General features: G+C 41.6%; 2 protein-coding genes and 1 long non-coding RNA gene across 6 annotated transcripts in view; all 3 read right to left on the bottom strand.

Moving 5' to 3' along the window:
• LOC147797958 (uncharacterized) overlaps positions 1–14,527 on the bottom strand; it is a 216,358-nt gene that overhangs the window by 172,381 nt on the left and 29,450 nt on the right. The gene's annotated exons all lie outside the window — the stretch shown is intronic.
• Positions 778–3,071, bottom strand: LOC147797961 (uncharacterized). Its single transcript, XR_015427045.1, has 4 exons — positions 2,989–3,071; positions 2,533–2,596; positions 1,922–2,058; positions 778–1,511 (listed from the first exon to the last, which is right to left on the bottom strand). It is a non-coding gene; the product is annotated as an uncharacterized LOC147797961 (long non-coding RNA).
• LOC147797960 (uncharacterized) lies at positions 9,591–13,627 on the bottom strand. Its single transcript, XM_087142879.1, has 3 exons — positions 13,072–13,627; positions 11,665–11,775; positions 9,591–11,064 (listed from the first exon to the last, which is right to left on the bottom strand). The coding sequence occupies exons 1-3, from the start codon at positions 13,415–13,417 to the stop codon at positions 9,605–9,607; spliced, it is 1,917 nt and encodes a 638-aa protein (XP_086999005.1). The 5' UTR covers positions 13,418–13,627; the 3' UTR covers positions 9,591–9,604.

Genomic DNA, 14,527 nt, shown 5'->3' with positions numbered 1-14,527 from the left:
GCGCCCTCTGTTGGCAAAGTGAGTGGCGCCCTCTATAGATTGAAATGGTCAGGTGGCAAATTTTATATAGCGCCCTCTGTGGGCTTGTAGTTGCCAACGTCAACTTATTGGCAACAGCGCCCCCGTGGTTCCATTTAACGGCGTGCAATTTGAGTATGGCGCCCTCTAGAAAAATGTAAAAAGGTTTTTTAAAAATTCAATAGCCCCCTCTATTGACCTGATGATCAAACCTAATCAGTTTTTTTTTTACATAGAGAATAAAAAAGTCAATTAAGACCCAGGGCCCTCCCCAAAGTTTTTCGTCTGTGCTTAGTACGAGTCAACTTCATGTATGTGCTTCAACCCTTTTTCCTCTTTGAAAGAGGTGCAACAGCGCCTCATTTTATTTTTTATTTTTTCTAATTTTTTTTTTTTTTTTCAGGGAGCTTGATCTTTTACTCAAAGTGATGGATCCCGACGAGATCGATATTGAACAATGATAGTAGACTATGGATGCAAAGTTGTTTGTTGTCAGGTAATCATAATAAACCTGGTCCAGTTCCATGCATCGAAAACGTGTGTCTGCAATTATCGGTGTAGGGGGGGCAGTCTCTGAATCAATTCCGGAACATAAATCTTACAGAGAAAACTTTGACTAATGAAAGGCTTCCATCAACTAATTCACGCGTTCATTTCATTAATAGTGAAAAAATAAAGCAAGCTCCAAAAGCAATCTTTCGGTCATGAAATAAAAAGCTAAAAACAAACACTTTTAAGAAATAAACTCTTGAGGATCGGTTCACAGGCGTCAATATATATCGATATTATTCAAATCAGACATCTGATTGTTCCACACGGTGAGGAAGCCCAACTAAACCTGAAACAAAGTTCCAAGACAACTGCAAAGCCCCTACAATAGAGGGTGCTGGATAGTTCTCTCGTCCAAAAAGAATCTAATCAACAGATAATGGTCGTAACAATTACGTAAAATAATTAGTCACAAAATTCTCGCAAATACTACTTCTAGATTACATCATTTTGAAACTTCCGAAATTAATAATGTATTTTGTTAAATAAGAATGAGTGTTTATGGTCACCTGCATAATGGCTTTGACAATTTCACAGTGCTTTTTTTAAAGGGAGTGTCTATTTTCCGACATGCTTGGCATAACACTCCTTGGATTAGAAAAACGCCCAAAAAGTTGAGTGTTCATGTCAAAGCCAATTTTCAAAAAGATAACGTAGCTACAAACTCAATTTGTTATTACACATGTGTAGAGATTTATTTGGAGACCACTAAGTTTTAGGGCAGAGGTTTGGAAACATGCTGCAAACTTCTGATCAAATATCTTGTGAGACATTTTTGCAGTTGGTTTTAAAGAATTGTAATCAAGCAGCCTTGTGTTCCTCAAAGTAGACGCCGTTACTTGGTGTGTGTTGCCATGGAGACATCATCGGTGATATTCATCATCCAGCACATGCTCAACCCACTGCAAAGCATCCACGCCTTTTCTTCGGTTGGCGCTCATGTACTGACCAGATACATGTATCAAAAATGAAAAGAACAATTCACTACAACAATATGGAACTACAAGAAGTTACTTTTCAATTTATAGAGGAGGCTCAATACTCCTGCAAGATATTAAACATGCTCATTTTTTTTAAGTGGGGGGGGCTTTTTGCGTCATGACATTTCAATTTGTCCAAGAGAGAATTGATTATCTGGTACCTTGTTACTGATATCGTGTCTAAATGAATGGATTTAACTCGTGAACAGTTATCACATGTTGCGAGAAAAAAACTCAAAGTGCCTTCAAGAATGACCCCCGAGCCATCCGAAAAGCGGCCACTGAGGGTACAGGGAATCCTGAGGAATGTGAAATTTATTGTTTTCACTCTGCCCCAAACTCCTTAATACTTAAGCAATATAAAACATGCATACCACTGAATCCACTCTGCAAGCCTTTGCCTTGGTGTTACCATGGTGATCACGGGCCTCATCGGTCAGTGAATGTATCTTGCCTCTTGGTGCTTTACCGAACAAGGAAGCTAGTCTCAAAGCCAAAGGTCTTCCGCCATCTTCGTAAGAAAAAGAAACAGTTTAATTTTAAAAACAAACAAAAGAAAAGCTTACACATATTCAGAAGAAATGCACCTGTCCGCTTGGACCAAATTCTTTTAAAGGGGGTGTGTTTGAAAGGGCAATTATTTTTATTTATTTTCTTGCCTTTTTAGCAAGTCATTAAAAACTTTGATCATAGTTCAATATGAAGACAAATGTAAAAATGCTCACGTCCTACAAAGACAACTATTTCAGGTCACACAATGATCAAATGATTTGATAAAGATTGCCAATGCAGACGAGACTCACGAATACCGCTTCACTTTAGGTTTAAGGAAATGTAGGTGGAAAGTTGTGCATAAGTAACAAACAGAGAGCAGTTGGAGGCTTAATGATTTAGGTTTTTTCCTGGGGATGGGGGAACAAGACGCCACCAATGCATCTGATGCTGCTGTGACTTAGTTGCAATTCACAATGACACAATTACATACCAGCACGAAGGTAGAGGATTGGATCACTGCGTCCATCGTGTGTCACTTCATAGTTCCTTATTGTCTGTCATAATGAAAAAGAACTTTCTGAGTGAAAGGCATTTCAATTTTAGCACATTTTCTTTCCTTATTTCGATTATGGTTTCACAGAAGATTTTTGATAATGTAGACACTACATTTTGAGAATCAATCATATCTCTAGGTTTTCTCTAAATAAAAAGACTGTTTTTTAAAACCTTTTGAATAAGCAGAGAACTTTACAGTCTGCAGTCTCAAGGAACGAAGCAAGAATTAAGTGATGTTGAGGTGTGTCGATGGGCAACGAATGCCACTTTCGCAGGGTTCACTATTCCAATTCTGGAATAAAGTTTTACTTTAAACAATTTTTTGATGATAAGCAAAAGAACAAAGAAAGTTGTTTCGATAAATTACTTTGATGGGTAATCACATGCTCACCTTTGATGCTGAAGTACAATGATTATCCTGGTAAGGTTAGTGAAAACAGGGCCACCACGTGAAGGTCCCAGGATACCAGCCCCGCACGCTTTCGGCAATTAGCGGGCCCATCGCTGGACAGACTGGTGTTACCCTGTGGCCGCAGGGGCACCATCTGCCACTGTCCGGTCCGCCCTCCCGAAGGAGAGTGCCCTTGCCTACTCACGCGCGCCCCCTCATCCCCGGGAGATGAGAGGACGTACCAGCGCCCTTGCTAACCATCAATGATAACAGGGCCATGCCCCTATGGAAGAAGTCCGCGGCCCTCAACACGAGGAACACAACTACCTGCATCTTTTGCGGCTAACAAAAACGTTGGTAGGGCTAGACGGCGCGCAAGGAGCTCACGCCTAACCCCTTAGGTTTCGCACGTCTCGCATTGGAACCCCCCAGGACTCCAACTGGAGCGAGTTCCAATTTCATTTCGATCTCCGCACCCACCTAAGCCCTAACGACATAGGGATATAGGGGATCCCATAGTCTCTGCATTTCTCAGAGAGATATAACAGATCTCACTGAGCTAAAAGGGAAAAAACTCCTATAGTGAAACGTTCCATTTCACTGCTAACAAAAAATCCCTGAGGAAGTTATGTATGCCCTAGAGATGACCTTGGAGCCTTGCAGCAGGGACGGATCCAGGGGCAAGTTCCCTTACATTACTCTACACATTTTTCTCTGTGATCACCGATTCTCAATTGTCTTTCATACACCAATGAGATATTTGATGCTGTTGCTATGACAATCGTGCCATTTCTTTTTTCTCTCAAAGAGAGGTTTATGACATATGAAGCTTAATATAATTTTAACATGCAAGCTCCCCAAGGAGCCGAGTTAAAGTTGTCCTCCCTTTTATAGCCACCCAAGATCCGCCCCTGGATGGACATAGGGATGTAGCATATCCCATAGTCCTGCTGGTCTTGCGTTGGGGATGTAGGGATATAGAAGATCCCATCACCCGTCTTGAGGACATCGGGATATAGATGATCCCATAGTCCTTACAAATTCAGATTTACAGGAAATGCTCAATTTGAGCCGATGACCTGTGAGAGACCACCACCCCGCACAATCACAACATGTAGTTGAACCATTCTGGGAAAGTACTAACCTGACTTAAAAGTGATCCATTTCACTTCTAAAAAGAACCTTGTCAGACATCAGAAAATCGATTTGAATTCTACAGAAAGTTTTCGAAACCAATTTCAATAAAACATATTTTTCCGCTATTGGCCTCTTAGCAACCGTTGTGGACTAGTTACCAAACATGGGAAAATGCTAGGAAAAATGTTCTCAAGAGACTTTCTTTCAATGTTTTCAGACTCCCCAAATGGTCCAAAAAGCAAAATTGAAAAAGAGGTTTCAACTTTGCTTAGACAAAAAACGAAGGGCTACTTTACCAGGCCTAGTTGCTATGATCCGGGGTTCTTGTGCATGTTCACGCCTGTAAGAAATGGTTACCTCACCTTATGAACATGCAAGTCTTGAATTCCCCGGTCTCTACTTGAGATGACCCATCTGCTGTTGTACCGTTTCAACCAACAATCCCCTTTGTCCAACATTCGATTAATCCTGCAAAACCAAGCAAAATCAATCAGGCATTGAGACATTGAAAAGTAAAAAGTATATTCAATGGCGTGATGAACGAATTGGCCAAGACAAACAGGGTCTTTTTGGTGATAGCTTACCTTGTACCAAATTTCTTTGCCTCCACTGATTCAGGTTACTCGTCAAAGTAGAATGTGGTCCCTGTAAAAACGAAAAGCATTGATTAACTTTAAAAGGCTTTAATGAGAAAGTAAGAAACTATTACACCCGCTTAGGAATCAAGAAAGTAATGACAATGACTGGTTAAATAAAGCATATCGGGTACATGTCAGTGCTTTGAGTGCTTGTTAATATTGACAAGGCACAACAATAGCTAGATAGGCACAGAATTCTAGAAATCTTTACAGCTCAATTTTGTCAGATTCTCATGATATCTTTGGGGAAAAATATTTCGCACTTCAAATTGAACTGAAAGGCAATTCTTTCTTTGGTGGACAAACTGTGTGAATGGCACGGAAGCGTACATAGGGCATGACTGAAAAAAAATCTGCTTTCTATTTCGCCCATGCGGTATAGCAGTTTGGTTGCAATGGGTACAGTCCTTAGACACTCAAAACTACATAATTCCTGGGTGAAGTGCTATAAAAAGACTGAATATCTGTAATGAGTAATTCTCACCTCTATGGATATTCCTTCAAGTTGAACGACAATAGCTGCAGTGGGACTGATTCCAGACATAAGCCATTCTTTCCAGTACATCATTCAGAATCCTCTCCATCTTTTCCTCACTGACATTGTTCTGTTTTCTTCAAGACAGCTTTCTCTATTCAATCACTGGCTTGTGTCATGTCCACGAATTCCTCCCTTTTCATCTCTCAAAGTCAAAGTCAAAGCTCAGAGTCCACTGCGGAAGACAATCTTGATTTCCCTCGTTTGGTAAAGACTATGTATTTATTTTATCCAAGAAACCTTCTGGAACTGATTCAAGGTCGGGCCTCAAAGAATCTTTGACCAGAAAAATTGTCCGGTTACGGCATTTATAGTGATTTTTTAAAGACTTTTTCAAATTAGATTTACGACAAGTTCAACAAATTTGCTGTTGATTTTTGAACACGAACGAGCACATTTTGCGTAGTGCAGTACGTTAACTGCGTGCATTTTTTAAGTCTTTTATAGCAAGTTGATAGATCATTTTCCTCATTTTAATTAGGAAATGGGTAACCGGCAAATGATTTAATAAGGGGTAATGGCCTGTGGTTACATGTTTGTTAATGGTGGGGGGTTAGTGGAGGTTTACACTGTTCACGAAATCGTTAGTTTTTGTCAATGGTTAGTGGTTAAGTTTACATGGTAAATGGTTATGGTTAACGGGGTTATTTACCGTGAATGGTTGATGGTTAGTTGAGGTTCATATGGTAAATGGTTATGGTTAATGGGGTTGTTATTTACTACACGTATCGGTGGTTGAGGGTTGGTTGAGGTTAATATGGCTTATGGAAGGTTGTTAATGGGATTGTTTTCGTGGCTATGGGGAAATGATCTCAAAATACTATTTACTGACATGGCCCTCAATTGATGCATAGCGATCGAGTCAGTATATCAGAAAGAACAGAAATGGCTTGTATTTTCGAAATAAGCCAATACCACGTTCAATTCGTTCCATGTGGCAGGCTAACGCTGGATTACGGCAAGTGCAACGATATTGTCTGATCGTAGGCTGTCTCTGTTCCAGTTCAAATGGTGGAATTTTGTCGCATTGAGTCTGATTATGCAGGCATCTTCACCGCAACATTCTTCATACGAGCTCGATATGGGCTCACTGGGCTCTGTGTGGGCTATACGTGGGCTCTAGGTGGGCTTTAGGTGGAGTGTTGCTTCCAGCCTCCCTCGCTAATTGAAGTCAAGGTGCACTAGAATCATCTGTCATACAGTATAACAAAAACAAAATTTGAAATCATTCCCCCAACAGGACTGTACACTACATCCCAATTTTATCTTAAAACTCAACAGCTTCATAAATTTGAGAATTGGAGATTCACCTCCTTTTGTTCAATCCTTACTTTTAGGACTCTGCAAGTATTTATTTGCCAAAGGATAAACTTTCAATCTTTCTTACAAAATCCTCCACAAAATGGCTCTACAACCCTTTGTGCAAAAATAAAAGCATAGATAATTGGGAAGTGTATATGACCTTGGAGCAGTAGGAAGTGCTTGACACTTGACACCCTGTGCACAAACCCATGGAACTGTTGAGAAAATGTCTGTTTTCTAAGTAAACGACTACACCATTTGCCTTCTAAATTGAACTTTTCTGTTTGTTGTGTTTGCTTTCTGATGGCTAATAGGTCATTGAAGGGAATAATTACAGGAGTATGGCAGCAAGCGCCTTGCCACACTCCCAGTAATTATTCGATTCGCACACACATTTATTTCAACATCATCCTATAAAGACACATAACTAGTACATTGCTATACTTAAAGCGAAGACTGCGCGTATTTAGATTCAACTACATTAAAATAAAATAGATTATCACACATTATTCGGTGGAGCCGAATGTTTGTGACTCTGTGCATGAACACTGTGCGATGCATCGTGTAAATGGCCACAGTATGCAGAGTGGCGGATTGTTTTGTGAGAGGTTACGTCCAGGAAGAGTAAAGTTCCCTATATGGAACTCTAGCTATCGTTTATAAGGCATTTGTCTTTGTAAGTCGGAAGCAATCAAGATAACATCAGACATGTTAAAGGAATGCATGTAATTTCAAAGCAGATTGTATGGCCATGATACATCCCAAATTATCTTTGTTTCCCCAAGGAAGTCTTCCTATTACACAAAGGGTTGAAGAGCCATTTTATGGAGGATTTTGGAAGAAAAACGTGGCATTTCAAGAATTCCGTATCCAGCCATCACTTGATGGCACCCTATCATAAACGTCACAAAACTGGTCTGAAAATTCTAAATGTTTTCAAAGTCAATCCTTCAATGTTTGCACTGCTAAATTTGCCGTTGTCGACATGTCTTCGCTTGCTATATGCCTAATAGACTGTTGCAAGGGAAAATAAGTGATTTCGTAAATTAGGGTCATGGAACGATACAGTGAACAGGTCACAATCGAAATTGAATTTCGTGCTAAAAGCGCCCGTGTTCGATCTTTCATTAGTTCAGTTTACTCTCTAAAGGGTACCACTTTTAATAATGGAGGCCAAATTCACTTTAGACACAGAAATGGCATACTTACTTTAACTGTGTAATGATGGCGTAGTTAAGCTGATGCTCCTTCTAAGATGCCCGCGAATTTATGAATGCCCGTCACCCCACGTGAGAATTTCATTGTTATGCAGTTACACTGGTTCCCTTCCGCATTCACTCTTTGAAATCATTGCGGCGGAAACCAACCATTGCGCAGTTGAATTCAATTCACTTGATACTCTATTTGTCGAGTAAATTTTACTAGAAGCCCTACTAGGCCAGATATTTTATTTATTTCTAAATTGTCGAATTAATTGTAAACTGACAGCTTTGAAAAATTTTTTTTACAAAGGACATATGATAGGGAAATTCTTATCTTAACACATGCAAAATTTACATCTGCATTACGAACAGCGCCCCCTGAGTGGTTCAGCCAAGACGGGTTCCCAGGCCCCGTCACGTACATGTATGTATTCTCCGACGTCTTGCAGACGTCCTCCGAACGTAGTGATCGGTGGCGGATAATGAAACCAATGGGGGAATCCTGGCGATTTTTTGTAAACGAGGAAAGGAATCCCACGAAACGCAGAATCAAACAGGAGCTGATAGAATATTTCCCCTTTTCTTCTTCGTTACAAAAAAATACAAGCTGCGCTGGTGACCACCAGGATGGCCTGAAGTTCAGCGCTGGCTTCATCGTTTTATATTTTGTAAAGTCCCAAGGTGTAGGAACAGAAGAAATCAACAAATGTCACTACTCGAAAAAGGCTACTATAAACTTGATTAAACTGGGCACAAAATGGGACAGAGGGGTACCCACAACAATTCTAATTCTTATACACACTACAGCCTACTGTCACTTAACACATCCCCCTAGATTTCTGAAAGGAATTGCTGAGATACCAGTATAACAATGACCAACACAAAGGCGGGGGGGGGAGTCTCTCTGTCCCACCATTTGCTTCATATGAATTTGATAACATAAGATCATTGATTTCATCAGACGTCTTCTTCCCTTGATTCCATCGCAAAAGCTTGTGCGTGTTTAGTGGACAGCACCATGGGTTTTTTGTGGGTTTTTTGGAGGTCTCTCTTACTTATAATCACCCACAGACCCATCCAACTAACAACCCATCCACCAAATCAACCTAAGAACTATTATGCAAATACTATCAGATGTAAAGGAAATTAATACACACCTTCCAAATTAGACACAAAACAAAATAAATTTTGAAGTATATGCAAATAGCGTAAGGTTGAACTCTACGTGGACAATGTGCAGGCTTCCACAGTAACCCACATTACCTCCTCGCGATAGAAGTAAACATATTAATATTTAAGGATGTTTAATCACACAATTAAATTCTTAGGTTGAAACGAGCTGACTTTAGGTTAACAATGATATTAAAGTCATTAAAAATGAATGTCATATGGCGATGAACATTGAATAAGACAAATTCAGTCAACATGATCGAAATAATATGAAATAAAAAAGTCCACTGTGACGTATCTTTTATGTGGTTCCGCCGAGAAGCGCAAGCATCGTCACCAACAGTTTCTAAACAAATGAACTATAAAGTAAAAACATAGCTTTAGGTTAAATCCACAGAGGTGGATGAATAATTGTTTCTTGGACTTTATGAACACGGCTCCAATGTTTAACAGCCTCCGTGAACACTGTGACCTTGCTCACGTCTTACAAAGTAGCATTAATCCTGAGCTGTTTCTGTCGCAGTGCTGGTATTCAGCATTGTTTTTGTTTGTTTGTTTGTTTGTTTGTTTGGTTTTTGTTTTGTTTGTTTGTTGGGGTGTTTGATTTTTTGGGTTTTTTTGGGGGGGGTTGTTCAGGATATTTTACCCTCTTGGCTAACTTTGTAGTTTTTATGTTTTTGTTCCAAATGTGCTGAAAAGGTTGGTCCTGAGAAATACACTCCGTTGCAGTCCCGGCACAGAAAAGACTTCTTCTTCTCCTTGTGACAGTTCTCGTGCTCACGAAGCCGAGAGTTGGACGAGAGATGTCGCCCACAGAATTTGCATTGAAGGTTTGATTTAGACCCAGAGCGACGGTTGGTGAGGGTTGCAATTGGGGTCCAATCTCTATCAGCCTCATCAGTGAGGTTGGACTCTTCCTCGCTCGATGATTCGATGACGTCTTTGCCGGTGGTGGCTGCAGAGGATGATTTTATGGGATGCTGTTTTGCACTATGACGTCGCACGTGCTCCTTCATGGTCTCTCTGCTGGGAGCCGTTTGTCCTTGAAGGCGTGCAGCCCTCGGTTGTCCCTTTGGATGATTGGGTACCCTTTTCGACTTCTGGACGTTATGAAGATTTCGTTGAGGTCGATCAGTGTTCTGGATAGACTGGCTACAACTCGGTCCATCACTTTCTCTCGTACCTGAGGGCGCTGCTCTGGCCTTTCCTTTTGCGGCAGGATATGGCCGGCCAGTTTGTTCATTGTCACCACAATGGTATTCCTTCTCATGACGTTTTCGCGCACATTGACCGAAGAACGTTTTCGAGCAGTGCCTGCATTTATACAGTTTACGACGGTGGACTTTAACCCAGTGCCTCTTGAGGCTTGAAAGCTCTTTGAAGCGCTTTCTGCATATCTGACAGTGGTGTGGTTTCTCACCAGTGTGAACTCGCAAATGACGGGCCATGTCCCTGACAGTTTTTGAGCAAGTCTTACATTCGTGCGACTGACGATGACGTTTGAACCCTTGACGAGTTTTGGAACACACATCACACTTATTGTGTTGCTTGTATCTTTTAGAAATCAACTTGGTCGCGTAAAGATGCTTCCTCGATTTGGAGCGGTTCTGTGAACTTCTACTGGTGTGAGTACCCAGATAATTCCTGTGCTCGTCCTCGGTTTGAGTGCCACAAGCGTGACTGTCACTGCCTTCGACAGAACTTGACAGGTCTTCCTTGTGGGCAGCATGCGCTGCCTCTCTACTAGATGTGGCCCTGATGAAGGTGCGAGGGTAGAGGTGGCGCCCTCCAGCCGTCGAGTGGGAATTGGAAGGCATTATTATTTCTCCCCGGTATGTGATCGGTAGAACCTCCTGACCTTGGCTCGCCTGTTGCTGAGAGCACTGATGATGGATTTGCCCATCAGCCCCAAACTCGCCTGGTTGCTCACAGGTTTCTGGTGCAGAGTTACCATTAATGGACCTGGTAGCACCACTGCTAGTACCTGCCATCGGGGTTTCAACTTGAATTAGTCTCCCTTTCATTCCCTCAGCTTGAATATTCTCTCTTTTGTCAGCAGACTCGTTCCTCTTTGGCTCGTTTCTCGATTGTTCTAAGGAGAAAGGACAAAAACAGCCGTTTGAATTGCAAATAAGCAAATCCTGCACATAGTTGGCCATGTTGTAGGCTGTATGCTATTCTCCTCGATGAAATATTGCCTAAAAGGTGTCCATGCGGGCAAAGATGAGTATACGTCTTATGTTTTAACCTACGGGGGTACATATTTCCTCAATTACCCTCCTTGGTAAGATTATTCCCTGCTGGGAAAACAATAGCTGGTTGTGGAGTTGCCTGCTCAACCCTACTAACCCCCACCTTGTGGTTTCATGCAAAAGCAAAGTTCAATCCGACGCGGTTATACATGTGTGTGCTACTCCCTCGTTTCGAGCGTTGACGGCGTTTGGACTGAAAAGACCCGTTTCTTAATAACAGTGAGTAGGTCTACGAGATGTCCATTATTTCCTAAACGTCAATAGCCACAAATAATTATAAGGCACCTTAGTTGTTACAGGTTGAGAGATTTTCATGGTACCTCGACAGCATTTATATGAATATTTTGCAGCTCATTACAGAAGCAGACTTTCAAGACAGTCCGTATGATTTTTGAAATTTCCCCTCCAAAAATTCTAAGTGGCTGCAAGCCAGTACTTACCTATTTCACCCCCGCTCTTATCAAATAATTGGTAGCAGTCCAAAACGGGCATGGGTGGATTTGTCAAGTTGGCTTTCCTACTTTCCATTCGAGTTGCCCCAACCACTTGCTCTTTTGGACAGAAAAATAGAAAAAGAGTGGGGAGAAAAGGGAAAATATGCTCCAAGAAAAACGTTCTGTGACCCAAATTGAAATTTGTGTTTCATAACACTAGGTTAACAGCTTGCATTTTCAATATCTATTTGGTAAAAACGCAACAATTCTTTCACATCTGTGAGCTGGTTTTTTAAACTAAAAGATTCTAGACAAAGGAAAGATTCAACTTTGTACCAGAACTGCGTTTCTGGTATTCTGCTCATGGGGGCTGCATTTTGCAAGCAAGCCTTTGGTCTTTTGAAAAGGGAAATTGAGGAAAAAGGGGAACGCATTCTGGGCACTTCACGGTCCTTTATTTCAGTTGAATGACAAAAAATCTGACAGGAACTAATGATCCTATTATGTTGTGGGCTAAAAAAAAAACAATCTATGTGTTGTTACTACACTGTACTAAGTTATCGCTAATAAAGGATGGTTCATATTAAGTTTGTCGCAAAACCGACTATAAGGATGGATCTGTGACGTCAGATCCCTCATATATTCGCTCCGCGTTTTTGCTCAAGTATAACACATTCGAACTGAAGAAATCTTTTGCTGGAAATCTTTCATTACTTCAAATTCGATTCCCTTTCACATTCACTTGAAATTTGACCATACCTTAGGAAAAGCAAGAGCAGCTCCTGAACACAAGTTTTGAGGGAAACCTTTGGGGGCTGGATTTTTTTATAACCTTTGAAAACCGTATTAATTAGGGGTGAACTTTGGGGAGTTGCAAACTTTGGGATGGAAGTCAAATTAAAAAAAATCCCTTTCTCTCCTAATTGTTAAACATGGGCTCTTTGCCCCAATTTGGCATCTACTGGAAACACGATTCAAAGAGAACGTTGTTATCGTGGCCAATACAATTCTTCCAAATTTCCCAGTCCTCGTGCATCATTGTCCAAGCCATAATGCACCAAGAAATCTAAGACCATATCTCCTAGCTGTGGTCTGTCCAATCGGAACAACTGTTGAGTATCGAAAGACACCTGTCCATCATGGGCCCAGGGGGCGGGAACAAATTTTGAAGAGAAGGACCACATTTTAGTCTGGTGCGGTCACTTCCCAGAATTAACAGAAAATAAGTCTGGGTAATGCTTTCTTGTTCTGCTTTTGTAGTACACAGCAAGCAGTCCTGGGATGAGTAATTAAATGTAGCAGAATGTTTTCAATATTGTAGACCTTCTTGGCACACCGCTACACAGTTTCCGACCTTCCAGTTCACAGGGAGTGGTGTTACATGGTTCTACAAATACATGTATTTGATCTTACCAGCTAACTCGTTCACTGCTATCACGACAACGTCTTCATTCCTCTCCCACGTCTCCTTGATCTTGTTCAGAACGCCGATTCTGTTGTCGAAAGTCACATCTGGCGCCTCGATCAGCTGGAGGACCAGCCTAAAAGCGGTGGCGCACCTATCAGAGTCTGTCAGCGACGACATCGAGGCATTGGCGTCGGCCATTGTGGGCGAAAGTAGTTCACTGAAATGACTATCCTCCAAACTGAGTAAAACAGAATACTGGGAAAATGACAACTCTGACGAGTGACATTTGGCCAGCTCATAAATGAATATATGAAAGTAAATATGAACGCCATATAACTGCGCCAAATCCATTATTAGTGGTGCGAATTTGCCCAAATAGAACGCATTTTAAATCAGGAGAATACGTTCCTGACGTCAAACTCGTTTGTCTTTGAAATCAAAGTTGAATTTAACTTTTCTGCTTTTGTGATACCGGAAAGGCAGATTTTAAAATAGGTGGCCGAAAAGTGGCCATCTGTTTTTCTGTTCTCAGTGGGCAGTGAATGGGATCATGAACCGGTAGGTTACGACCGTCAAATCAACTGGAGCCAAGCTGAACTTATCACCAGCATCGAACGATGGTATCCCCGCCGCATTAGAGAAGCCATGGAAATCATCAAGCACGACACAGTTCCCCAAGACATCGGCTTCAACATCAGCGATATCTGGCGCCCCATCCTCACATCCCAGTCCAATGGGTCTCCTATACCCTAGGACTCCCTAGTTAGGTTTCCCCCTCAGTCAGCCTATGGGTCTTCTATACCCCTTGGCACCCAGCTATTCACTCTCCCACTGCCAACTCCAACTGACACGCTCCGGTAAACACACACACACAGGGCATGCAGCCCCAGGATCCAGTGCAGCATCCATTGTTCCCGCCATCACTGTTCCCGCCTTAACGCCTCACCGAGCTAATCCCTACATCTGGATCCTTCTTTACACCATATAAGCTCCACTCCCAGTTAGAATCCTGCAGTCTCCTGAAGACGGACAGAGTACACTTTCGAAACGTCAAGTTATTCCCCGGTTTTTCTCAGAACCACACATACTCAAAGAAGAGATAAATACATGGTGTTACCGCAATCTTTACTATAGATGTTCATAGTGAAAAAGCAGCCAACCATTTTCAAGCAATCTGTAAACAGTTCTGATGGGCCTACCTATGGTGGCCCAAGAATGACATCGTCAATATTGACGACAATATTCATGATCAAATTCACCACTCGTTGGACTCGTTAGTCCCAAATGTTTCCGGGATTTTTTTCAAGCAAGATAGGCGGAAATGAAGTGTGTTCACGAGCACGTGTAACGACCTAATTTTCGGCCTGGTCTCAAGTCGTTCGGCTGGGCAGATTTGGCACAAACCTACATGATTTAGATGCCAATTCGTCGCTATTCTGTAATGTCGGGGATAAGTGATGA

Source organism: Acanthaster planci, linkage group LG10 (assembly GCF_054643075.1).
Source record: "Acanthaster planci isolate LZ-2023a linkage group LG10, COTS_SCS, whole genome shotgun sequence".
Classification (NCBI taxonomy): domain Eukaryota; kingdom Metazoa; phylum Echinodermata; class Asteroidea; order Valvatida; family Acanthasteridae; genus Acanthaster; species Acanthaster planci.
This window is presented reverse-complemented; position numbering and strand designations above follow the sequence as displayed.